The sequence below is a fragment of the Pectinophora gossypiella genome, chromosome 4, assembly GCF_024362695.1.
Source record: "Pectinophora gossypiella chromosome 4, ilPecGoss1.1, whole genome shotgun sequence".
In the NCBI taxonomy this organism is placed as follows: Eukaryota; Metazoa; Arthropoda; class Insecta; order Lepidoptera; family Gelechiidae; genus Pectinophora; species Pectinophora gossypiella.
In genome coordinates, this window is record NC_065407.1 from 10,293,163 (window position 1) to 10,318,783 (window position 25,621).

General features: G+C 36.4%; 4 protein-coding genes across 4 annotated transcripts; 1 reads left to right on the plus strand and 3 right to left on the minus strand.

Moving 5' to 3' along the window:
- Positions 1-536: 536 nt before the first annotated feature.
- On the plus strand, positions 537-12,733 carry LOC126366050 (zinc transporter 9). The gene is made up of 12 exons (XM_050008951.1): positions 537-1,137; positions 1,619-1,818; positions 2,136-2,208; positions 2,940-3,066; positions 3,270-3,408; positions 7,651-7,806; positions 8,301-8,412; positions 8,809-9,019; positions 10,246-10,363; positions 10,833-10,907; positions 10,994-11,107; positions 11,259-12,733. The coding sequence occupies exons 1-12, from the start codon at positions 768-770 to the stop codon at positions 11,301-11,303; spliced, it is 1,740 nt and encodes a 579-aa protein (XP_049864908.1). The 5' UTR covers positions 537-767; the 3' UTR covers positions 11,304-12,733.
- A 1,214-nt stretch (positions 12,734-13,947) lies between these two features.
- LOC126366439 (uncharacterized) lies at positions 13,948-16,256 on the minus strand. The gene is made up of 5 exons (XM_050009547.1): positions 16,197-16,256; positions 15,431-15,580; positions 14,795-14,851; positions 14,587-14,658; positions 13,948-14,138 (listed from the first exon to the last, which is right to left on the minus strand). The coding sequence occupies exons 1-5, from the start codon at positions 16,254-16,256 to the stop codon at positions 13,959-13,961; spliced, it is 519 nt and encodes a 172-aa protein (XP_049865504.1). The 3' UTR covers positions 13,948-13,958.
- Positions 16,257-16,481: 225 nt separating this feature from the next.
- LOC126366047 (probable Ufm1-specific protease 2) lies at positions 16,482-21,674 on the minus strand. The gene is made up of 10 exons (XM_050008948.1): positions 21,613-21,674; positions 21,157-21,378; positions 20,686-20,913; positions 20,329-20,502; positions 20,002-20,101; positions 19,638-19,784; positions 19,134-19,256; positions 18,547-18,811; positions 17,972-18,225; positions 16,482-17,574 (listed from the first exon to the last, which is right to left on the minus strand). Exons 1-10 carry the CDS (start codon positions 21,649-21,651, stop codon positions 17,363-17,365), a joined length of 1,764 nt encoding a protein of 587 aa, XP_049864905.1. The 5' UTR covers positions 21,652-21,674; the 3' UTR covers positions 16,482-17,362.
- A 717-nt stretch (positions 21,675-22,391) lies between these two features.
- Positions 22,392-23,990, minus strand: LOC126366078 (exosome complex component RRP43-like). The gene is made up of 5 exons (XM_050008999.1): positions 23,838-23,990; positions 23,585-23,759; positions 23,082-23,376; positions 22,855-22,984; positions 22,392-22,624 (listed from the first exon to the last, which is right to left on the minus strand). Exons 1-5 carry the CDS (start codon positions 23,852-23,854, stop codon positions 22,399-22,401), a joined length of 843 nt encoding a protein of 280 aa, XP_049864956.1. The 5' UTR covers positions 23,855-23,990; the 3' UTR covers positions 22,392-22,398.
- Positions 23,991-25,621: the final 1,631 nt, after the last annotated feature.

Here is a 25,621-nt window from a genome sequence, read left to right on the forward strand (position 1 = left end):
GGGAAGAGCAAGGGAAGAGCTTTGGGGAAGAGTCTTGTCAATGTCACGTTGATATCACGCAAAGACATTGCAATAGAAATTATAGCTGAGCGTTTCCTTCGGGCTAGCTTTACACTACATTTTTTCCGCCACTTTTTGAGGGAGGTAAAATATACGTACGTACACATCTACTCATTGCCACACAATCGTAAGAAATTGATAAGAAAAAAGTATCTATTAATAAACGCATACCAAAGTTCAAAACAAAACAAATATTTGGCACGCATTGGTACTTTTTATTACTAAAAAAATTCTCCATTTTAATTACTTCACAAAACAAAAAAAAATGACATAAAGACGCATACTATGTTCAGCTCATCAGTGGGCGAAGCACGATTTTCTTACGTAATGCCATACGCCGAATGAATTCACCCCATAGATTCACCCGAAGTATAATAGTGCCATGAACCAATGAACCCTTAATTTTTGGTAGATTCTGAGAAAAAAATGTGGTAATAAATTGATGTCATTATTTGACAAATGACGACATCTGTCAAACTAAGTGAATTGTCAAAGTAAAAAAATTGCCCCGGGCTCTTATTATGCTTATTTGTGATTTTTAATTATAAATTAATAAATATTTAAGTAATTTTGTTCATGTCTTGGTTAGTTTTATAGAACTAGAATATGTTTTCAAGGCGGCGCTTTATTTGCATCAATTTATAAGCGTAATTTATTAAAAAGCTAGCGCTATTCTCGTTCTTAACTGTAACATAAGTTCCATAAAAATGTTCTTGTTGTATTCTGCTGCCGCTAAATGTATTTATAAGAAATTAAGTGGAAAGACAACCCAATTTAGGTATTTATGTTTTGAGACTCATATCAATTTGGGGAAACATGTGGGCTGTACCAATAAACAGTTACAAAGGTACTTTAATATATCAACAAGTTTACAAGAAAAAGGAAAACCTAAGAATGTAGAAAAACCGTTACCAAATAACAAACAAGATGAGCAGAACAAAATGGTATCGCAAAGTGCACTTGGTGATGTGGTGGTGAAAACTGAGACAAACGCAGACCAACTTGTAACTAAAGTTAGTATTGAAAAGGCCCCTGCCGCTGCTGCTCCTGTTGCTAAAGAAGCAGAAAAGCAACAAGGTAAGCATAATATTTGCATATTCAATATAAGACTATTATTGAGACTCAATAATAATTGATTGCAGTGGTGGACATCTAAGGTGGGGTGAGGGGTTATTCTAAGCTATCCATCACCAGAAGCATTTAGTTTCACTGCTGCTAAATTTCAAGTCAAGCTCCCCAAAACTAATCCTAGATTCACTTCTGAGATCCTTCAAAATATACCAATATTTGACACATATGAAATAAGAAACATTTGCCAAGTGTTTGTGTCTTTGATACAATGATGATCTCTCAATCATTTTGTTGAATGTCATTAAAAATAATCTCGGCCTCATGACTGTATCCCAATTGGAGTAATGAGAACTAAATAATTGCAATAAACCCGTTTTACTTATGAATTTCCTAATTTTCATTACTAATATTGTGTTACTAAACATTCTAAACATTCTAAAAATTGTAAAGATATATTTTATTAAAAATGATAAACTTTTTGTTACAGTGAAGAAAAGGCTTCTGATCGACTTTTCTGCGTCATACACTGAACGCAATTTTATCACTCCTATGCGTGCAATGACAGAGTACCTGCTAAAACAGTCTGATCTGGAGACATTACCCAAAGTGCTACGGAGATCACCTTATGAGTCAGCGCCACCAATCACTGTATTCTACCGGAAAGATGTTGATGCTAAAGCTATTGAGGTATGCACTAATTTGTAGCTTAAAGTTTTCTATGCATTACATGATTAATAAAAAAATTGGTAATTAAAACCATTATAATAAACAGTACAAAAGCTTTTCCATAAAATGGATTATATGTGACTTGATAGAAAAATGTCTTAGAAAGACATAAATAAAAGTATTTTTTACAAGGTTCACTGCCCAGCATTTGTTTTAATAGGCACTAAGGTAGTAAATGCCCTAGACCTAGTCACCACTTTTCAAATATTGTAAGTCAATGTAAAATAAAGTTAATTAAAACAGCTATATGAAAAACTTATTTGCTTTCTAATATCCAGGTATGGGGATCCAGAGAGGCACTTGACAAAGAACTATTAAGAAGAGAACTAGACAGGAGAAGATATGAACAAGGTAATATTTAACTGCTATAGTTTCATATCAATTTGTTGTGCTATAGAGGTGGCCAATCAACTCGCGACAAACACTCCAAGTTCCCGATTACGACACTATCCTAGGCGTGGTCGATGATGTTCCCCTTTCACCGCGTATCAAATAATTTGCGGGTCAGTGCTTGTGTATTCCATGACCACATTTTGTCGCGTCATACTCGGGCCTCCTGGTTTTATTTTGTCGCGCGATAACATTCATCAATTTTGCGATCATTCCTACTATATTAGTTGAAATTGTGTGGTGTCGGGGTAAGTACCTAATCATTAACTGTTTACTGAAACAATTTTACAATCTCAATCTCTCAATAAATTACCTAACAATTAGTTATTCAATTCAATTCAAAATCATTTATTTCGGACAGTACGAGGTACGAGTATACATCCATAAGTTATAATTGTATTTTACAATCATTGTTTTGGTCATATTTCAAAGAGCTATATCCCTTTTACGGTTTTTGTTTAAAGCTCCTGGTTGTTGGCTTGATATTTCCGACCACTGCAATAGTCATTCTCATATTTCAACCAATTTTCAATATACATTAATTAATTATAGACTAAAGCCTTCCTCGTGAATCACTCCATCCATTGGTAAAAAACGTATGAAATCCGTTCGGTAGCTTTTGTTTATCGCGAGCAGACAGACGCGGCCGCAGGACTTTGTTACTTTATATCTACGAGAATGTATATTTTCAGATGTATTTACGGTGAAAAGGAGATTGCGAACGTATAGGAGAGAGATGAGTTATCGGCGACCGGCAGAAGACGAAGAAATGGGCCTGAAAACCAGATCCGGCCGCGTTGTGCTTACAGCAATAGCGATGTAAGTTTCTACTATTTCCCTCCGCCCATTATAGTGTTCAATTGAAAAACTAGTATACCTTCCTCCGTTACAATTGTAAACCTTACCTTACTAGTCTATATTGTGCCACTAGATACAGGCGTTCATCTCTCCGCCCTCTTACCCTTTTCGGTTTCCTAATTTAGGTTTTCCTAGTAGGTACATGTTATTTATTCTTCTTTCAGAAATGGATGTAATTTCTTGTTTAAACTCTGCGCGTGGTTTTACACCGGTTCTCACAGTTTATTCTCCGAGTGCATCCACTCTCTCGCAGATACAGTGAACCAGTTGATTCTAGCCTATGGGATACACAAGTCTGTGCAGGTAAGTGTGTGACACTTTTTATTATACCTTTTCCCATTGCCATAAAAAGGGGGGAGTCAGAACTCCAAAAGAATTTAGTTGATAATTTCCTGCATATTTGGCAATGTCTGATTAGGGGTAATTTCATAATGAGGTACTTTCCAGGCTACGTTCTTTAGGAACAATATAGATGGCGCTGTATAGAAAGTCCCTCATTGCTTTACGGATATACCTTTTGTGGGTATTAGCGTACTATATTAGCGTAGGATAGTTCTAGGTACGAGGAACAAGTTACCTTAGTAGCTAGAACTATCCTATTTCATGTCGGAACCCAATTTCTCACGAAAAAATAATTTTAAAGTTCGCCACCAAACTTGACATTTTGATATTCACCTTTGTGGAGTTCGGTTTTGCCGCTCTCCTGTGGTCAATTACATTGTAATTATTCGGTAATAATAGGACATTTGTTTTTTTCTTATTCGTAAAATTGACAAATTATAAATATATATTGTAAGTCGGTAATTGCGGCATGGTTTCTAACTGTCGCCGAGCTGATATTCTCGCACCTTTCGCTTTCTCCTTTTTGACTTTATCTTTTCTGTTTTTCTTCTTTGTTTTGTGTTTTTTCTTCTTTCCGTCTGGACTATGATTATGTGTTTTCTGAAACGAAATGAACAAAAATTTAAAATATATTCTTTGAATAGGGTAGTTTCCAACTAGTCAAATCAGTTACTTTTACTAAACGTCAAAACGCGAAATTACTATGGAATTTGTATGAAAAAGCACCTGTACGTCATAGAAAAACGTGACAAAAATCGGCACTTATTATTCAATTTTTTCTTATTAAAATTCATAAATAAGTTAAATAGAAAAAAGAAAAGGTTTTTTGACAGTTTTAGATCTGTCTTTATTAAGTACTTAATCAGAATTTCATAATTCATCAAATTATGGCTCAAAAATAATCATATTTTACTGAAATAATATAGAAAATATTATTTTCTATTATTTATAATACTCACATTGCCTTTAGAACCCATCTCCCAGCCGTAGCATTTGTTTGCTGTCGCTACCACCAGTATACAGTTGAATCGTAATTTCTGTTAAAAAGATATGAATTTACCATATCATATATAATATAATATAATAATAATTGATTTATTTATAAAATTGATTTGTACAATTTTAGGTTTACAATTATGTACATTTATTATTTACCTCCATGCGATAAGCCCACACACTCCATACAAAAATCTTGTTCTTATCATGACTGCCACCTTACCGCGTAAGAGGGAGCGAGACAGAGTCTGCGCGTCCTTTCTTACTCTATAATGGTGTTTAGAATGAAGTGTTTTATTTTTTGGCGTGACTTATCGTAGATTTGCCGCAGATGGCATTAACTACTTGGCCGGGCAAATGGGGAGTGCTGAAGACTCTCACCCGGTATAACGATGATTCGTACGAAGGTACGAATGGATGCGAGTCGAAGAGTGACCATTTGTTTAGCAATAAGGCCGCCTATTGTGCTTATTTTATTCGTTCGTACATGTCCTATACTTGTCTTCGTGCAATAAAGAATTATTGATTGAGTGGTTCTTTATTCTTTGCCTATTTCTGAGGAGATTTCACAAAGAACAACGGTAAATCTGGGACATGGAGTTGGTAATACACTGTACCAAACAAGCTTTTAAAACTGTACCTTCGAGTCCTCATATCTTATAAACTTGTAGTAAAATAGTTATTTACCCAACCGTGGCAAAGCCAGAATGATGGTTATGAATTAATCATTATTCGGAAGAATTTCAGAGAAATATACCTATTTTCTTATTTCACATGTGATTTTTCCGTAGTCGGGTTTTAGTTTTTAAACTTATATTTTTATTTCCTTATTATTTGTTTGCTTTTTAATTACCTGTTTCTTAAGTATGTTTGTTGAATCGTCCTGTTTTTGAAACTTGATGCCCCTGTTCTGTAAATAACATAAATTTACTTATAGGTACAATGGTACATTCTTTTCTCTCGTGTGGGTTGTAAGGTGGTTGCAACCTTATCAACACTGGTGGTAGGGTTACTATAGAGGTAGGGTGGGGTAGGGGGGTACTGTAGGGAGGGTACGGGGTGGTTGGACAGGTACATTTTATAACATGATAGAAGAACAAACAACTCTCTGTTACATGGACATAATAAAATACGTGTAGGTATGTGTACTAAATCATTCTTATTTCTCTTTATGCGCTTTACGCTTTTCTAATTTCAAAAATATTAAAAAAAATAGGATTTACTTACGTATAATACAAAATTCACGTTCGTATATTTTCCCGGTGCATTTTCTTCTTTTTTATCATTATTATCTGACATCGAAATATTTGCAAATTTTCCTTTATTGTTCGGTCTTTGGGTGGGTTTTGGCTGTGGTACGTTGGCTATTAAAGGTTTTTTTGCCTGCTCCTCGATACTGTTAACAGGTCTACTAGTATCAGGTTCATCGCTATCATGGTTATTGTAGAATCCGTTTCGCAAAGCCTTCAAAATTTCTTTTCCAAGCTGTCTCCGTTCAGCCTGTTACATAAACCAAAAGAACAGTTTTTTTTTGTATGTTCTGTTTGTGTACAATAAAGTATATTTGATTTAACTAATGTTATTCGACGCAACTACGGTGAAGTTTTTAACATGGGTTTGTGTTCGACCTTTCCTTTGCGCGTTAAAGATGAACTCAAAATTAGGATATAATACAGAACACTCGCATCAAAAGTCAAAAGGAAAATATGAAATTCGTCTGCAGACGTCTGTTCTCATTTTTGTCCGTTGATAGAATGGCGAGTCGTTAGTAGAGTACCCGACATACTGGTACCTATTTATTTTTCTATTTGTTGTTGTGTGTCGTGATTTCTTTCTTTTTGTTCCTATTTCGAAGTTCTTCGAAATTATCCCTTCCAAATTCAATTTTTTGGTTGTGTTGGAATGTCTTACAAAATAAATAGATCACAAATTATTATTTACGTATCATAACTGTAGGTATACTTATAAATGTCAACTTAAAAATATCATGGTCATGCGAGATTAATACATGGAATTTAGTATAATTATTATATGTCCGGTTGATTGAGGGGAGGCCTGTAGCCCAGCAGTGGGACGTATATAGGCTGTTTATGTTGTTGTTGTATTATATGTAAGTATTTCAAGTAATACTCAACATAATTGTTGCTTTTGTCAGTTTTCTTATGTTACCTATTAAGTCTTTTACCATTTCAGTCACGCATTATACTACCTACATACCTCTGGTTTCGTGTTTTCTGGCACCGTTTTAGATATCAAAACACACCACAGAACTAACCATGTTTTCATGATGTTTTTATTTGAATTATGGAGCGGATAAATCAGTCATATTGTCAATTAGAAATTGCCATCAAAGGTTTCCAATCACTAAATTATAAACGGCCTATGGGTATTGCGACTGTGGTAAAATTTGTCTCGGCATAAGATCCCGCTAAATGATAACGCCAAATGAAAATTTGATTTAAAATTATTCGATTGCTTTGAAATTCGATAATTTTACGCTTATGATAGATAGCTTAAATTGTTTTTTTTTTTCATCTTCAGTATGATGAAGGAACTTAAAATTATGAAAATTGTCATCACTAATGTTTTAAGAGCCACGTTCTTGTCGGTGTAGCATTAAAAAAATAGGGCTGTGGTTGCCCCTCTTTCCTTCCCCCCAAAAGTGAAAATGGTACTTAAATAAATAACTACATGGTGCAAGTTTGGTAGCGGGGTTTGAACAGCAAGACGGTGGCCAAAGGACCCACGGTAACTGTGTATCTCATAAGCGCTGATAACCTGTCACATTACGACTCATAATGTCTATCTTTGTTTTATTATACCTATGGTCCACCCCCTTAGTAACACGGGCGTGAGACTGTACATTATATTTGGTACGGTGTCACTAACACCCTGTGTAATTATGTATGTTTTTTTTATAAAGTTATAGTACATAACATCTTCATAAGATCGAAGCTTATGCAATTACATAAATAAATAAATAAATAAATAAATTACATAGTCTCTGCTTACCCCGGTGGGAAATAGGTGTGAGTTTCTGTATGTATGTATGTATATTACATAACATAACGTAAATAGCCTTTATACATCCCGTTGCTGGCCACAGACCTCTACTCAATCAGCCGGAGAGGGTGTAGAGTATACTCCGCCACGCTGCTCCATTGTAGGTGCGGCTATAAAGTTTTATCATTTGTTTTATATTTTCAGATAGCTGACCCCAACCATCCGTATGGATACACAAACATGAGATATGTGTCCTCCCTTATATCTGGTGTGGGTATATTTTGTGTGGGGTCCGGCTTGTCGTTCTATCATGGTGTTACTGGAATATTGGACCCGCAACCGCTTCATGATTTCTTTTGGGTAAGTTACATGTTTTTGTCCTTTCATTTCAGGTGGTGCCCATCACTATTGGTAGGGGTTATGTGTCAGGCATGACGCAAATTAGAACTTTCCTCTCCAATTGCTAAGATACGACGATGTTATTATTTACTCATGTGTTATTTAATTAGGTATCCCCAAGTGATGAGTGTCAGTGAAGGCCGCTTACTTAACCTGAACAATTGACAGGTCCGGTTTTTTACAAAAGCGACTGCCTGTCTGACCTTCCAACCCGCGAAGGGAAAACTAGCAATACAGGTTAGGTCACATACCTCCGAAAATGCATTTCTCAGGAAAGTGGGTTTGCGATGTTTTCCTTCACCGCTGAGCACGTGATAATCATTTATGAGTGAGTGTGTCCGTGATTTTGGCGGAAAAAAACTTATTTAAAAAAAAATGAAGAATGCTACGCCGAGAAAAGCGTGGTTCTTAAATTAATGACGACTATGTAACCGAGCTTCTGAATTTTGTTTCAGGCTTATTTCGTTCTGGGCGGAGCGGTGGTATCAGAAGGGGCCACACTAATGGTAGCACTAAGTGCTATCCGCAAAGGCGCTAAAGAGGCTAACGTGCCTTTGTATGACTATGGTATATACTTTAATCAACATACATACATAAACTCACACCCGCAAATGCCTGGGGCTTGGCAGAGCCGCACGTATTCAAAAGATAACTGCTCATTCGTCGCCCTACAGTTCTACATGTTGGAGAGGATAAAATTACTCTGTCGGTTTTAACGACATGCCCGTGATGAGAGTGGAAGCGAAAGTGGTGTATCGTTATTATTATTTATTTATTATTTATATACGTAGTTCTTTTTTTCTATGACCTCGTACAGTCTCACTCACTTTAGGGCTCTGTCACACTAACATATTTGACATTTAGTGAGACTTACAGTTCAATTTGTCAAAAAAGTTAATGTGACATGGTACCATAGTGTATACATATTAATGCTCGTGACCCAATTGACCATGTTTGTTCCAGTGATCCGCAGCTCAGATCCTTCAGTGAACGTAGTACTAATGGAGGACACGGCGGCAGTGGGCGGGGTTGTCATAGCCGCTTCTTGTATGGCCATAGCCCAGTACACTGGCAACCCCATAGCAGACGCGATTGGAAGCATATTAGTGGGCACGTTGCTCGGGGGCGTAGCTTCCTTCATCATACTTAGTAATGTTGGAGCGTTGATTGGAAGGTAATCTTAATTTCATTGGTTATTAAAGTATAACCCCAAACCGCGAACCGGACTTGAGTTATTAATTTATCTTAAGCGCAGTTTTCACTACCACAGTTGGCTCGACCATTTCAGACGACAATACAGCTACCCTATCACGTTGGTAACCGGGACCAACGGCTTACCATGCCTTCCGAAACACGGATCATCTTTTGGACAATCAGGTGATCAGCCTGTAATGTCCTAACCAAACTAAAGAACACAAAGTAATAATAAATAAATACTTACTAATGTAAGTGCGTAGTCGTTACATGAGTCATGTCAGGGGCCTTTGGCGGCTCAATAGTAACCCTGACACCAGGGTTGATGAGGTTAGTAGCCCACCTCGCAACCCACACGAGAGAAGATCACGTTGCTCTAACAGGAAGACCGGTCAGGTGTGGGTACTTAGTTCATCTTGCAACGGATGTACAGTCATGAGAAATATAATGTACCCACTTTAGGACTCTGTCGCACTAACATATTTGATATTTAGTGAGACTTTCAGTTAAATCTGTCAAAAAAGTTTGTGACATGGTACCAAAGTGTATACATATTAATGCTCGTGACCGTACCTCTGACTATCCCAATTGGGATCGCGGAAAATCCGTATAAAAATCTCATTCTTATATTGTGTCGCCTTATGCGTAAGTGCGAGCGAGATAGTTTGCGCGTTCTTCTCCCTACTCCTTAGCGGCTTACGGTCATTTAAGACTAAAGTAAGACAGAGGGGGTGCGGTCGGCATCGGATCTGAATTGTTGCGGGGCGGAGAGTTATCGTTCTATATCGTATCATTCTTTATGATAACAAATAGAAATGCGCTTTCTGCGACTTCAACTAGGATAAAATACCATGAAAGCGTGCTTGAAAGATCCTCAGTCCAAACCCGTGAACATTCTAACTTTTTAAGAATCCCGTTAAAATACAGGGTGTTAGTGACATCGTAACTAAAACTTTGAGGGATGATTCAGACCATGATTCTGTGTTGATATCAAGTGGAATGTGCCGTCGCAAAAGTATGGATCGGAAAATAAATAGAAAAAATACAAAAAAAATCATGATTTTTTTTGTCTGGAAATTCCACTTGATATTAACCCAGAATCATGGTCTGAATCATCCCCCTGAGTATTCGTTACGATGTCACTAACACCCTGTATATTGTTTAAATAAAGACGCCTAAACTTTATATTACGTACCACGTTTACAGGTCGATCCCACAAGAACAATTAGACGAGATAAACGGTGTCTTAGAGAGAGACTTTATGATTCGAGCCATCCATGATGTCAAGGGTATCGACATTGGCAGCAATCTTATCAGATACAAGGTAAGGTATTGCTGTGGTTCTCTGGAATAATAAAAAAACGGAATTGACGTTAGGGTTAGAATCAACGTCTATACCTTCGGTTCTAAGTCGTTAGATAAGGCCCAGAGTCAACATTCGCTCTTATTTGGGCATCGTCGTTTTACGCTTTCGACCGATTACCCAAGTAACCAAACCTAAGACAAAGTATTACAAATCACTGCCAGTAGTTTGCCACGGCATTGCTTTCTCGAATGAAGACATATAGCGAGTGAAATAAGCGCGCCACCTGTTGGTGCTAATCGTGCGCCAAATAAGCGCACTGTCCGACCTCCTTACCGCTCGCCATAGTTTTGTTCTTTTTATCTTCAGTGTGGAAAATATAAACAACCCATTGGTGGAAAATGTTTATTCGAGGGACGGCTATAGTTTTATTTTGTCAATTTCGACTTTAGTAAAAAATATATTCTTATGTAAACATTTCTAATTTCAGGCGGAAGTAGATTTCGATGGCAGAGCGCTTACGAGATCCTATTTAGAGAAGCACGATTTAAATAGTTTATTACAGGTAAATAACCATTTTAATATGTGAATATAATACTTAGTCACTCTCGATAAAATATAATTATGGTATTAATAATGGTACATTTCCAGGACATAAAGAAAATAGATACTATTGACGATGTAGAAGCATTTTTATTGAAGCATGGTGAGAATATTGTCGACATGTTAGGAGGAGAGATTGACAGAATAGAACTGAAATTAAGGGTAAGTCAACTGACTTTAATACATTTTTAGAGCGACCATTTATCGAAATATCGAGACACCAAATATGATGGGGTGAATCTATATTTTATATTGTTACATAAAATAAGTATTCTTACGAACATACACTAACGTATTTGTTTTATTCTTACAGAAAAAGTTCCCGCAAATTCGACACTGCGACTTAGAAATTCTATAAATTGTTAGGTAGGTATGTTAATGGAGTTATTATAATAGATAAAAGTTGTATAGTCAAGCTTCTTAGAAGTGCGTGGTACTCTAAGGCTAATTTGGAATCTTTCACAACGTCCAGTGTAAACAGTTACTCACAGGCTGAAAATTATATTTTTTTATTTAAAAATTTAAACTTAGAATGCTGTTCATTGCAATACCATTTTTCGAATATTATTTTTTTATAATAATAAATGTTTGAGACAATATTAGGACTTGGGAATATAAACCAATTCGTGAATTAAACTATTCTAGCTAGGCTTAGGGCCTGTTCCCATGACGTTTACGCCGATGATGACACGTGTAGAAGCAAATTATAGCGACACAAACGTGACGGGACCCTATATAAAAATATAAACTTTTTACTACCCCCGTTAAATGCATTATACGCACGTCGTCAATTTGTACAAAAAAATACATGCGAATAGGTTCTTAGAAATAGAATAAGTACTAGGTACTTAAAATAATGTTAATAAATTACCTACCTACCTATGTTTACACGCTAACACCTCCGGTATATTATCAGCTAAACTGTCAAGCTAAATTTTTAAGCTTGTATCGGCACCAATTTTATATACACCAAATTAAATAACAATGTATGACGTCAGACGAAGAAACAATTTTTAAGTAATATGCCTTTATATATGCGCTGTTCATATCTACGGCACGGAACGGAAGCGTGTAAATACAAGCATTGCCATAAGGCATTAGCCTCGTATATAAATATGACTGTTATACAGCCTGTCACCATACGGTTCATCATATCCAATTTAAGACTTCGACTGAAAAGTGTCTGGAAGTCTTCTGATTACTTGTGGGTCTGCCTACCCAATTAGGTATTAGGGGCGTGCGATAACATAATCGGCTACGGTATATATTGAGCGAAATGTTACTGTCATGTCGTATTCAAACGCTTCAAAGCTTTCGCGTTTCTTTAGTATTGTTATACTTTAAACATGAAGGTACGTTTTACTCGTGCGACTCGATTTGACACCTCGTTGGAATGCAATCGTCTGTCTCACTCCCTCGCCCGGAGCGAGGGAGGACGGCTGACTGTACGAGGTTCCATGTTGACTCTCACGTCTCTCTCTAATGGTGTTACTTTACTGGAAGTGGTTTCCCGCGTTCGTTACGCTATGTTGAAGAACTGATGTTAGATATGCATGCTTAATTATCATGTGCCCAGCTAACGTTCCGTGCAGTCGATCTGAAATATTTCTTACGCTCTAAAGACCTAATTGAAAGAATTCCGTCTCGAATAACCGACTGTTGTTATTTATTTTCATTTCTTATATAATTTGTTTTCGAATTCATGTTTGCATCATAAATGATTATCACGTGCACGGTGGTGAAGGAAAATATCCCGAGGGAACCCTCATACCCGAGAAATGCGTTTTGGAGGTATGTGGCTTGACTTGTATTGGGCTGGTTTTGCCTTAACTATGGTTTCTGGAACTTCTGGAGCTTTCTGGAACTTATCTCTTATGTAAGAGCAATTAATAAAATGTACCTGCGTATATTTTCACCGATACCGGTTATACCTACTTCTTCTCTCGTCTGGGTTGTAAGACCAATGACTGATCGTATCACCCTGGTGTTCTGACACCACCCTAAACTATACTATCCTGAGAGGGTTACTATTGAGCCTCCAAAGGGCCCTGTGGCTTACTTTGCCCTGGTTACTTAATTAAGTAAGTTACTTCGACGATGGTATTTTTTCTAGCTCAGCAGGTGTGACTTACTTAAGTATGCAGTCACACCTACTGCTGATGAAGAATGAACACATCTTATTATACAAAGGTGTAATTTGATTTGTGTGCAATGGAAGGAGTTGTTTTGAGATCCGGGCGAGTCGGCGTATATTTCATTACATAATTACAACTATGAACTAAAGTTAAAGATTAAATTATTGTTCCCAATATAATATTATGTACCTAAACTATGTTTATCAACGGGATAATAACTAACATAATTTACGATTCTTAAAACCTAGTTTCAATTGACGTTTTTCTGTGATTTAGTTATATTGTAATCTATTATTAAGTATAAACTAATATTCTGTAATTATAATTTCAGTTCGTATAATAACTCATGTAAATAAAACCTGTTATATACATGAATAAAGTGTTTGAATTCAGCCCGACTACCTTCAACTAACAGGAAGCATCGTAGTATGTAATAAAAGTATGAAATATAAAAAAAAATATTTTAATGGATACTACGATACTAATGCCGTGGCCGCAGGATCTCTTCCGTGCGGACTCGTTTCCTCTAGAATGGTTCCACGGGTACACCCCGGACATTTCATACAAAAAACCTCACACAGACACCACACATTGCCGTTATCGTACACACGCATCTGTATGTGTGACATCTGACGCCATACGATTTAAGTCTGAACTGTGTTCGAGGGGGGGTGAGTTAAATTTATCTCAGATGCTGGTGAGGAGCGTAGAGTTTCCGTTGTATACGTAGTATTATTTCTTATTTTACGCCACGGGATAACAACTAGAAATAGCTTTCCCAGTTTTCACCCGTTTTCCAAACTGCCGCGCTATATGCATAAAAATTATCTAATAAATAGAGATTTACGTAATTTAGTACGATGTTGGACACAGGAGTGCTAGTAATTAATAGAGACCAAGGAATATGCTACTCGTGGTAGAGACTTCACATGTTCCATAATTAGCATTCTTCTGCAACTCTTGGATTGCTTTTTTGCGGGTTTATACGGGTCGCACTTGTCTGGTTTTGCGGGTTTTTGTGGGGATTCAGACGACTCCGATTTACTCTCTTCAGGTACCTGCAATTTCAAGAATTTCATTTAAAATTAACGTCGTGAAAACTAAACAGAACGACAGAATTCAGAATCGTAATATTGGGTAATATTAGTAACACCTAATATAAAATATTATATCTTACATAAAATATAAATAGCCTGTAATATGCGTCGACACTGGAGGGGGTGTGAAGCATACTGCGGGTTGGAGGTGTTTTACGGCTAGTAGCTCGGGCCAACGGTTTAACGTGCCTTCCGAAGCACGGAACTATTTTACCGATACTGTGGTCTACATTGGCTCACGATTTCGTGGTTTGGGTTCGATTCCCGAACGAAATATTGTGGAAATCGCTTTGTGAGTCTGCCCTTTTTTGTTCGATACCAGAAATTTAAGGGCATTGCAGGCTGAATCATTGTCCGAAATAACTTAGATTTAAAAAATAATTTATTCGATAGGTAGGTATGTACAGACCGGTTCAGGCGGGCCAAATCCATAACATTTGTTATTATGAGCCACGAACAACACACAGTTAAATCTCGCTTTCTGTAAGTGAGAATAAAAAAGGTAAATCAATAACAACATAAGCTCACGATTGTATTCTGAATTGCGGTAATTCTAAGTAGATAGCTATGAAAATACTTAATTAACAAAATAGGAAGTACCTAATTGACTTTCTTACCATATGTGACGCTCTGTTCTTCGAATGGTCTCGTTGCTTATATTTGATTCCTGCATTCTGAAATATAAATGGTATCATAGGTAGGTACCTAATGCGTACCGGGATATCATAATTTTTTATCACTCAAATAATACGAGGGCAGTAGGTACATTTAATTACTTTTTGTGGTGTCATCAAAAAAGATCCGAGTTCTTGCAATGCTTCGGCAGACGACACGTCAGAGTGAATTGGAAAGAAAAGACGCGGAAAGCAGGCCCCACCATCATGTGGAATAATGCAACGGAGAGAGATGTGGCTTACTACCTATTTACGTCTCATTTAGTCACAATCAACCCGCTATAAATATGTAAAGCAAAGTGGGAATGGAATAGCAGTACCTAACTCTTAACTTGAAAAGCCTAGAATAAACGATAATATAAATGTCATACAGAAGGGATTCTCCGCTCCGCACAGATATGAGCTTGATTACCTCCATCCCTACTTGCGGGATCACTCTGTCTCGTTCGCACGCACTGCATAGGGCGGTGCCACGCTGCATATTAGGTATTGAGTATGTGTAGTGGCTATGTACCAAATTTTTGTACTGAATGTCCGGGGTATGGACAAAGATTAAATTATGTGATCTATTTCACTTACGTAAAGTACAAAATTCACACGACTCTCTCCTTTAGCCACGTTCTTTTTCACGTGTTTTTTCTCTGGAGGTTTAAACTCTGGGGGTGGAGCCGTAGCTCTTCCCAATCGCCGTGGTCTTCTCGTTGTAGTTTCATCACTTCCACAACATGTCTATAACCAATATTTGAAATACATCACATCCTAAATAAATTATTCTACTTTATTATAAGATTAGTGATTATCTAGAAGATATGAATGTATGGGATCATCCGCATGAACGCGCGTGGATGCATTTTCTGTGTGTTAGACCGTGCGTGTTTTCTATACAAACGGAGATACTTACAAGCAACGGAAGAACACGCATCCACGCGCTACGCTGCATCATGCGGGGCAGTGTGAGAATTGCCTAACTGTCTGGAAACTGACATTACCACTTTACTGCATATTTGCGTGTAGGTGACCACTGCTAGACCTGGAGCAACACGGATCTCAGCCGGACCGGGGAGCTGCTAGACATCCTTATACTACTTTTTCATGTTAGCATTTCGTATCTAGCTGGATAATATTCATAAACCCATATCTCAAGAGGCTGTTGCGAGCAGACACAACTCGTTAAGACGGAAACGTAAGAAACATACATGTATACGCAAGAATACGCCTATTTACCATTGGGGTAGGCAGAGACCACGGTATTCCACTTCCTACGACCCTGAGACATCACTTTTTCTTCTTCCATTCTCATCAGTCACTAATACATGTATAGACCTATTATTGTTAGATAACTTACTTGGATTTCGGTAAACCGTGCAGATATCTGCAGTAATAACAGCGTATAAACTACTCGCATATTTTAGGTCCACAAATTGAATTTACTTAGGTAACTGACAACATACTGGCTTGAGATAACCAAGCCGCGTTCAAAACTAATTATGGAATTATCCATGGCACATCCTTCCATGAAATTCGTGTTCTATTCGAATTCACACGAAAGAGAAATAACTGACGAATAAATAAAACGCTAATTCATTGACGTTTAGAAAATACCAACAATATCAAAAAATAAAACCATAAGTAATATTTACTGGAATTATAATTCACTTGTACAAAATATAACAATTCCATTTAATGCTTCTGCTATTTAGTCACAATAGGAAGTGCCTAAACCAATGAAAGAATTACTCACGAAATAAATGATATTAGTGCTGTTACAACAATTGTGATGTTACATTCACAACAGTATTATAATATAAACACATACACCTGTCCAGCATTAAAATAGCTTCAATAGTATTTACATGTACAAACAAAAGCGTAATAAGGCAATGGCATCTTAATCAACACAAACTTTTACGAACTCAGTGTTTACTCCTTAATTGATTGACTCGTTAAGTTCTAGGCTGCGCGGAAGTTCTTATCGTCGCGTGAGGTATGTGAGCGGTAATACTAAGAGAGCGCGATTGACTGATTGGCGGACTGAGTATCAAGGTGACTCAGTCCGCACATCAGTGCCTCACATACCTCAGGCGGCACTAGAACTTGCGCGCAGACTATAACAGACGAGTGAATATGAGCGAAGAATGAAGAAGTCGTACAAACTAGTTCATAATATCCCAGACCATCACAATATCCTAAAAATCCACTTAAAACATTTACAACCAAACTTAAAAGTATGATAAAAGCATAATTCTGAAAACTCAAATGCAACCACGCGGAAAGAAGGCCTTTAAATGCCAATTATCACAGCTCATAATATTACTCGAATTATAGATATACATATACATTTATATTACTATAAATATAAATGGCGTAGGGTAGAGGATACATCGGGAACACTAATTGCGCATTGCCTGGATTGCCTTTGTTGTGAATGTGCCTAATTAAGATGTAAATTCTGCGACATACCTGATTGTTTTTTCCAATATAAATAAAAATATAGATAAACTGAAGCTGATATTAAATGCCAGGTTTCGTCTGAGGCAGGCACAGGTTATAATGAGCAGTTTTATTCCAGAAGTCTGAAGTTTTCCAGCCGCACCAGCCCTTGTTGATGACTGTGGTGAGGTCCTCTGCGCCAGTGTAGTGGGGATCCAGGATAAGGTAGCGGATCTCGTTGCTCGTCGCATTGTACTCGACGCCGAGGATTGTGTGGGCTAGAACTCCTCCTCCTGCAACAATCCAGAGTGTCATTGGAATACATTAACATCTGAAGTCGCTTTTCAAATACATACAAGTCGGCAAAAGACAACTTTGATACTGGCGTCTAGACCGTAGCGTAAACTGAACGAACATGATCTTAACACGACATGGATAATATGGCCGGCATGACAAGCAGGAGTATACAGTTTGAAATGGCATTGATATAATCGTGTGTACTCTGCTCAATTCAGCCTTATCATTATTCAAATGTAACTTGATATGTCAGGGGTCTTTGGCTTTTGCAATAACCCTGACACCAGGGTTTGCTAAGGGCAGTTTCAACCCACACAAGCAACACGAAGCACGATTGCAGGATTGCCCCATAGTCTCCGAAACATTTCGATTCAAATAAGAAAGGAAACTTACCTATCATAATTGGGCTGCCATGTTTTTGGAAATGATGAACTAATTCGTGTCCATAGCTTTGAAGCTCAGCCCCATTATTAGCAAATATGATCCGTGACTGTACTCCAAGGAGAGTTTCTAAGCAGAACATAACTTCTGTAGATCCTATCCATTGTTTAGATCCTAAGAATGAAGACGGTTTGTCTCCAATTTTAACAAGGCACTGTTGAATTTCTCTGTGAGTTGGAATGTCTACACTAGTGTATCCCTGGTACCTAAAAGAGAAAAAACATTTTTATAGTTTGTTATGACAGTCTGTCTTAACTTGTTTATGTTTGCAGAATGTTTATTGCCAGCATTTAATAGCCTCAGAATTTTATAATGAAATGTGGGTTTTAAATAATATACTGACGAGCAGAGCTATAAAAACGTATAAAGCAATTTGTAGCCATTATTGTGCCAAAAAACAGCGCGGATACAAGACCTGCGTTCGAAGTAAATGGTACTGTATGGAACACAATTTAAAACCCACAAGTAGTGCTATAATTGAAAAGCGAGCCGGCTCAAAGGCATTAAAAGAATAATGAATAACATACCTAAACCACGAGAATATAGTTTGCATCGAACGATACGCGCAACCCCATCCATCGTCATTAAAATTGTCTTGCATGTAGTGATGGTACGTATATCTTCCGCGAACCAACGCTACTATAGCATCACTCTTCATAACCGAGACTGGAATGGCTTCGTGGGGGTTTAGCAACTTCCCACCAGTTTTATTCGTGAACGCATTGCCTCGACGAAATATAGGTCTGTCAAAAGGCAAAGCTAATTGCTCATGCAGCATTCTCCGTTCCTTTTCTGAAATAAAATGTAAATAGTTCAACACAAAGCTGAAATTATACACCTATAACTAATAATCTATTCACTTATATCTATTCCGCCCGCGAGTTCGTCCGCGTGGGCTTCATACAAACTTTCATACTCTTGTTTATCCTTTTAGGTAATGAAATATAATAGTTACTCGGGAGGAATAATGTACTTTTTCTACTGGTGAAAGAATTTTAAACATCGGTTCAGTAGTTCCCGAGATTACTTCCTACAAACTCACAAACATAAACTCTTATCTTGTTATATTTTGTTAGGACCTACTGGTCCTAACAAAATATATAAAATTACATACCCATGCTCTCATCTGGAATCCCTTTGGGTACTATTTTAGTGATGAAGTGGCCAATTTCTTGTGGCATATAGTGGAAGGTTTCTGGTAAACGGAGTCCAGCTCCATCGCCAATGCCTTCTTGACCTGTGTTATAGATTTATGATTATCATATGTCAAATATAAGTCAAGTGTTATTTTAGCTAATTTATTTCCACACATCTCTCGATAGGCCAAAATACACCTTGACGTGAGCGACCCGTACTGGTGACGCAGTGACAATTTGTTTCTTAGTTTGATCGGCGAAACCGTACAATAGATTACGCGCAATAGATTATGCGAAACAGCACTTTGCCTTAGTGAATCTATAGAAATAAATATGTAGTCTGATGGAAATATGAAAGCCTGGATGTAGGAAAAGATAATGGGCTCAGTAGATTTAAAGATATTGAATGCTCTGCTCAGCAGGTGGATAACAAAAAGCACAAAAAACATAAAATTCATAATAATAAGTTGATTGATACCAACCTAGTTGCTCTAGTAACACATTTTCCAACAGTCTGAGCGAGCGACAGGCCGCTTCTACTAATACCGTGTACAAATCCAGTAATTTAGTGTTGCGGTGTGTCATAGCCAACGTGTCTACTCTGAGAGGCATGCTGATGCAATAGGCAGCTAAAATTAAAAATGGTACATTATTTATTTTACCAATTAATAGATACGTAAAAAGTGTGGTTAAATGCAATGTGGTATTTATTTGTTAAATAATGTGATCTATGCTGGGTACAAACTACATAATTACTGAAGAATGCATACCAAGTATTGCAACTTGCTATTGCTGTTTTTAGGTATGTACTTCATAGAATTTAGCTAGTGCATTTGATGAACTTACGTTTCCTCTGCGTTGTCATCATTTTCACAGCAGTCTTTACAAGTTTATCAGATAAGATATCTTTTGTTGTTTTCATAACTAAATTAACAGGTACTATTTCCTGAAAAAAATGAAGGAAAGGGTTTATACTTTATTTACTTGTTAGTCAGATGAAAGTCAGATGACAAGAAAGATTTAAATAACTCAAGTTCCTTATAAAAAAGGTAAATCTCACATTGTATTTTATTTATTTTTGGTTTATTGCAAAACAATAATTAATAATAACAAGTTATCATAATATGTTTTTTGTATCTGTTTCATACATGACCAAGTCTACAGCATACTCACTACACTGTTTGTGTTATGCTTCTTCTTCTTGGTAGGTTGTTCTGGGCTCATGGAATCCACAAGTTCTCCGATAGTGGCTTCTGTACTTGTACCAGTCAATCCTACGTCTGATGCTACTCCAAACAAATACACCGATGTACCATCAATGTGAAATGATACTTGCCCTGAAGCAATCTGTGAGATGAAATTATTATAATTAAATATCTTATACAAGTACAATCTTGTAATATGCAAAAAAGGTATTTTACAGTAATTCCATGTATGGTACTAACAAGCAATAGTTAATAAAAAACAAATTTACACTTTCAGGTCAAATCTAAAGGAGAAAGATATTAGATAATAAAAAAATCAACATACTTTTTTCCTTTTATTCTGCATGATATTTTTTACACCAGCGATTGTGGCTTCACAGCTTAATGGTAGAACTGTGCTCAGTCGGACATGAAGGAATTGTTTCCATAAATCTTCGGCAGCCAGGACCTCATACGGAGTCTCTTCAAACTTATCATGCACTAGGAAATGCGCTTTCATATCCTTCCTCTCATTTATTATGATCACAAGGGGATTATCCGTTATATCTACATCCTAAAAATGAATGATTATAAATGATGTAGTTATCACGTGATTGTTTTTATTTTACAATACCTATTGTGATTGGGAATTTAGACAAGTTTTCAAAAGATGAAATTGTTTTTTTAAATAGAATGTTAAATTCATATGGTAAATATGACACTTGTTGCTGTTGCGGAACAACTGGTAGATACGTAAAAATTAATGTTCAACATTAATTGTTCAAACAATAATGTAATTGGGTCAAGCGTAACTCACCTGCAGAATTTCTTTGATATTATTGTCCATCGTTAAAGTCTCGCCAAACTTTATAACGCCGCATAACTCTATCTCGGCGGGTAGGTTGAGCAGGAGTTGACTGTACGTATTCTTTTCATTCTCAAACAATTCTAAACTCAAGCCTACGACGAGGAGAGTGCCATCGTACATCAGCCCGTACACGCATCCTGTGCTCTCATTTGTGTCTATTTTAGACAACCGCTGTTAAAAATGTACACCGTATTGTATTAGAATACCGGAAAAATAAAATGCATACAAAAATAAGTCAAAATTAATTGATGACGACCAACTTGATGACGTATGGGGTTATTGCAAATAGCGCCTTGTCTCACAAGAGAAAAACCTAATTTTATATAGAAAATGTATTGTTTGTCCTATATCTATGTAATGTAAAGGATTAGAAAATGGAATATTCGTAAATAATTAAAAGTTTACCTCAATAACATAACTCGATATTTTGAGACGTGGTGACATTTTAAGCAAATGTTACCATAAATTTGTTTTGGATTTGTCAAAGGGATTTTTTTTGTTTTGGTTTTCCCCGAAGGGTAAGGCAAAGGGAACTATGCCCATACAGCCATGTCTGACGTATTTTTTTTTCTTGATGATTAATGAAATGATGAAAGGTGATGATGATGAAACCTAAGCCCCCACCCTCGGAGTAGACTCCTACTCCGAACCCCAAACGAATTAACTCAAAAGTCCGCATAAACTTTTGAGTTATGAAGCGGCTTCCCGACACGAAGCGAAAATAGGCAGATACACTTTGTTTATTGAATACTCCAATATAATAACACTCGCGAATGTCTTCCGACTAACTTAATGCGATCATTAACCACAAAACACCACTTCGTATTAATTATTTAGATTACTCAATGAAGAAAGCAACTGTCCCGTTCCCGTTTCCCGCCGAAAAGCCTTGTCAAAGGGATTTGTGAACAAAGTTGCCACATTGTAAGAAACTTTCCTACCGTAGTGGTAGAAATAAAAAAATAACCCGTTCTTTTCTTCTATAAATCTATACACCAACCTGCATTGGAGATTTGGACCAGCGTACTCCGGTTATACAGGAGAAGCCAGTGCCCAGCAAGCGTATTATAGTTTGACTAAGTAGTTAGTCTGGTATACCAACTATGTAAAGTAACAAAATATCCACTGTTGGATTTTGGAACTATAAGCATTATGAATTTTGATTGGGAAAGTAAAACTAATAATTATTGCTCAACTTAGGTCGTTTTTAATACAAGTATTTATAACTTCCTCTATAAGTTTAACCCTTTTCTGTGCTATTTTCAATGCTTCTTCTTGATTTTCATTTGTAAGATTACTGCCACCAAATTTTTGCAATCCACAGAGTGTACTTGTGTTACAGCATATTATTAAATTGGCGCCGTTACCACCACACATTTCCTCTTCATAGGATGATGGATCAGCAAGAATGACATTCCTGAAAAATGAATAAAAACTGAGAAAAAGAGAGCAGAGGCAAGCTTCACCATTAACTACAAATAGTTAGTACATTCTACGTAACTAATGACGATTATTTTTGTTGAAAGGACAACTCTTTAAGACGGTTTTTAGTGCAGGCCAATATAAAAAATGTATATCTCATAATGATCTTATTGTTGCCTGTAATTGTCATTGTTTTTTTAAATAATAAAATGTGGTTACACTTACTGTTTCAGTAAGTCATAAACAGCAAAGCTGGTTGCCACCGGCAGCCCATGAACTTTTAGCGGAGTCCTAGTATTTGCATCCACTTCAATGACTTCTGTCTCCGGATCGTAGGTCACTTTTGGTAATGATACTGAAACATTACAGTATTCACATAATATAGAACATGATTAACAAGATGTATCAAATACTGGAAAGTGGACATTAACACACTGCTCATTGCAACTTACAAGTTTTAAGACTGGTTAACAGTGTGATAATGCATGCATCAACTAAACTTCCATCATTGTCAATGCACACCATGTCACAATACAACACCCAAGCCAACTTGTCAGGGACAATACAGAGGTCCTCCAAATTGATGCATTTGGAATGGATAACAATGTCCGATACGAGGCTGCTGACAACTTGAGCATGGTCAGATGGTGGGCCCGGTCTGAACTTGGATGAACATAAAGCAGGCAGCTCCACATTTGTTACTAAGAAGCCAAAGTTTGGTTCTTCTGCTTTTGGTGTTGCCAATTCCTAGAAGAAGAAAAACATTACAAGTAAGTAGCATATAAATGTGCTTATTCCTATGGACTTAAACTTAAACTAGTGCTGTCTTTCACTTACAGGACATGCAAGAAAGGGATAGAGCTAGTTTTAGTTCTGTCAAATTAAGTTGTGGTTACCGGAATCAACACTAATATTATGTTGGATTGTAAAGGATATTAATTGAGGAGATACTAACCAATTTGATACCACATATAACTGTTGTATTTCCACATTTTATAACTGCAGAAGCGTCTGCAGTTTTTATCGAATTAACGTTTAATTTAATGTTGCGTTGCTCGCTAAACTTTCTTCCATCTGGACGAATATTGCGAGATACATAATCATTGAAGTATTTCACAGGATGGATCAGTCTGAAAAAATAGTTGCAAGATTTGGTTAGTTGGGTATCTTGTTAGGGATAACAAAAATTAATTAAGTAAATGATATACCTGTATACATCAGCCATAATTTGTACCAATGAAAATATCTCACTAAACTTAATAAAATTCTATAAAATACAGATATTTTGCATTCCGCAAGCATGCACTTTTGTTGTTAAACATGAGAACCTATTCGTTTTCTCACAAGCTTATTTAATTATGCATGACAGAGTGGTTTTGAATTTTAAATACCTCAATAATTAACGTCTCATATTATGAAATGGAAATAATAATTTGAATAAAATATCGATTAAGTTAATTTTATTATGTATAACCTTGAATAGTAACTTAGAATAGTCATGTTTTAAAAAATAATAATAGGTACGATGAAACGAACAAGACACAAAGTGACATTATCCACACGTTTATAAAGATTCGTACGAATCTATTAATTTTTAAACGTAAGTTATACCACCGCTATTACAAAGAACTTGTTTAGTATAATATGAGTAGCATGGCGTAGATGTTACCCTACAAAATTTTGCTGTCAATTTTGGTACTGTCAAAAGCCAGGGCTGCCAGATGTACGATTTAACCCTTTACCGCATGGATTTTTTGATTAAGCTCAAATTAATTTACTAGGTAAAATGTACTTTTTAGAACATAGGAAAAATAAGAAAAAAATTAAATACACTAGGAAAGCTGAGAAAAATCCCAATAATATCAGTGTACCATATTTGGTACAACATGCAGTAACGTAGTATTAAGTTGACTGGCCAAATATGATACAATATGCATTCATGTAAAAAAAACTGCTTATTTATATATATATTTCGTAATAAAAATTTATGTATGTCTGTTGCATTGTTTTTGCAAAGTATTTGTTTGAAAAATGAAATGAAAAATAGCCAGATAATATTTCTTTTACAAAAATCAACTTTATTTTTAAAAACTTAATAGAAACTAAAGTATTAAAAAATGCCGTTTATTAAGTAAGTACCTAATAACGAGATTATTATGTGTTGAGAGAATTGTCTGTAAATTTGTGCATCATTGTGTATGAAAACTTTGAAAGGAGTTTCTATCTTATGTTTTTTTAAAACATAAATTTGCTACAGTTTACGTGTGATTTTTGAGAACATCCTTCGCTTTTACATCTCGGACATTGGTCGTCAGTCCATATTGGCCAATGTCCAATGCCATCTAGAGCTACTTCTAGTGGAGGTAATTCAAGTCGGCGACGTCGCTTGATATATTCTACCTGCCACCACATGTGGTGATTATGTTCATAAAACTTAAAAACTTAAAATAGGGACACCTAAAGTTGTAGCAAATATTTTTGAAACACCTAAAATGTCTGCTCTATCTTACTGCATACTGTACCAAATTTGACCAAAGACAAAAAACTACCTTATTGCATACTGTACCAAATTTGCCAAGGGAAAATTACCATAAGTGCATGGTGTCCCAAATTTGGAACAATGTTTGGATGGATAAAAACCTGTCTTTTAGTTGAGCTTACATAAATTTTTTGCTGGTTTTACGCAAAAGGAATGTTCTTCTTCAAAAATTATCAAAAAGAAGATTTATTACTCCATAAATTTCACAGATATATTTCTTTTTGCTATCCGAAATCTCAAAAACGCACTTTATTCCGAACTTTCAACTACTAACTGAAAAATACGCAAGATGGGGGTACGATTGGAAAAACTATTGTGATCATGTGTTCGGATATACGATACTCTATACAAATAATAAATGTCTTGCAAGAAAGGTGAAATGTATCCGAATATTTCAATCAGTAAGTGACGTGTACCAAATATGGGTCTGTATGCGGTAAAGGGTTAAATCGT

Coding starts and splice junctions, on each gene's coding strand:
- LOC126366050 (XM_050008951.1), top strand. CDS start 768: ATGTTCTTGTTGTATTCTGCTGCCGCTAAATGTATTTATAAGAAATTA. Junction 1,819..2,135: donor TTGATGCTAAAGCTATTGAG/GTATGCACTAAT, acceptor TCTAATATCCAG/GTATGGGGATCCAGAGAGGC. Junction 9,020..10,245: donor GTTGGAGCGTTGATTGGAAG/GTAATCTTAATT, acceptor CCACGTTTACAG/GTCGATCCCACAAGAACAAT.
- LOC126366439 (XM_050009547.1), bottom strand. CDS start 16,256: ATGCGAGTAGTTTATACGCTGTTATTACTGCAGATATCTGCACGGTTT. Junction 15,581..16,196: donor CACGGTTTACCGAAATCCAA/GTAAGTTATCTA, acceptor TATTGGTTATAG/ACATGTTGTGGAAGTGATGA. Junction 14,659..14,794: donor AGAACAGAGCGTCACATATG/GTAAGAAAGTCA, acceptor TCTCACTTACAG/AAAGCGAGATTTAACTGTGT.
- LOC126366047 (XM_050008948.1), bottom strand. CDS start 21,651: ATGTCACCACGTCTCAAAATATCGAGTTATGTTATTGAG. Junction 18,226..18,546: donor ACTATATTCTCGTGGTTTAG/GTATGTTATTCA, acceptor TTTCTCTTTTAG/GTACCAGGGATACACTAGTG. Junction 17,575..17,971: donor TGGCAGCCCAATTATGATAG/GTAAGTTTCCTT, acceptor GGATTGTTGCAG/GAGGAGGAGTTCTAGCCCAC.
- LOC126366078 (XM_050008999.1), bottom strand. Junction 23,377..23,584: donor TTATATGTGGTATCAAATTG/GTTAGTATCTCC, acceptor TTCTTCTTCTAG/GAATTGGCAACACCAAAAGC. Junction 22,625..22,854: donor GTTTATGACTTACTGAAACA/GTAAGTGTAACC, acceptor TTCATTTTTCAG/GAATGTCATTCTTGCTGATC.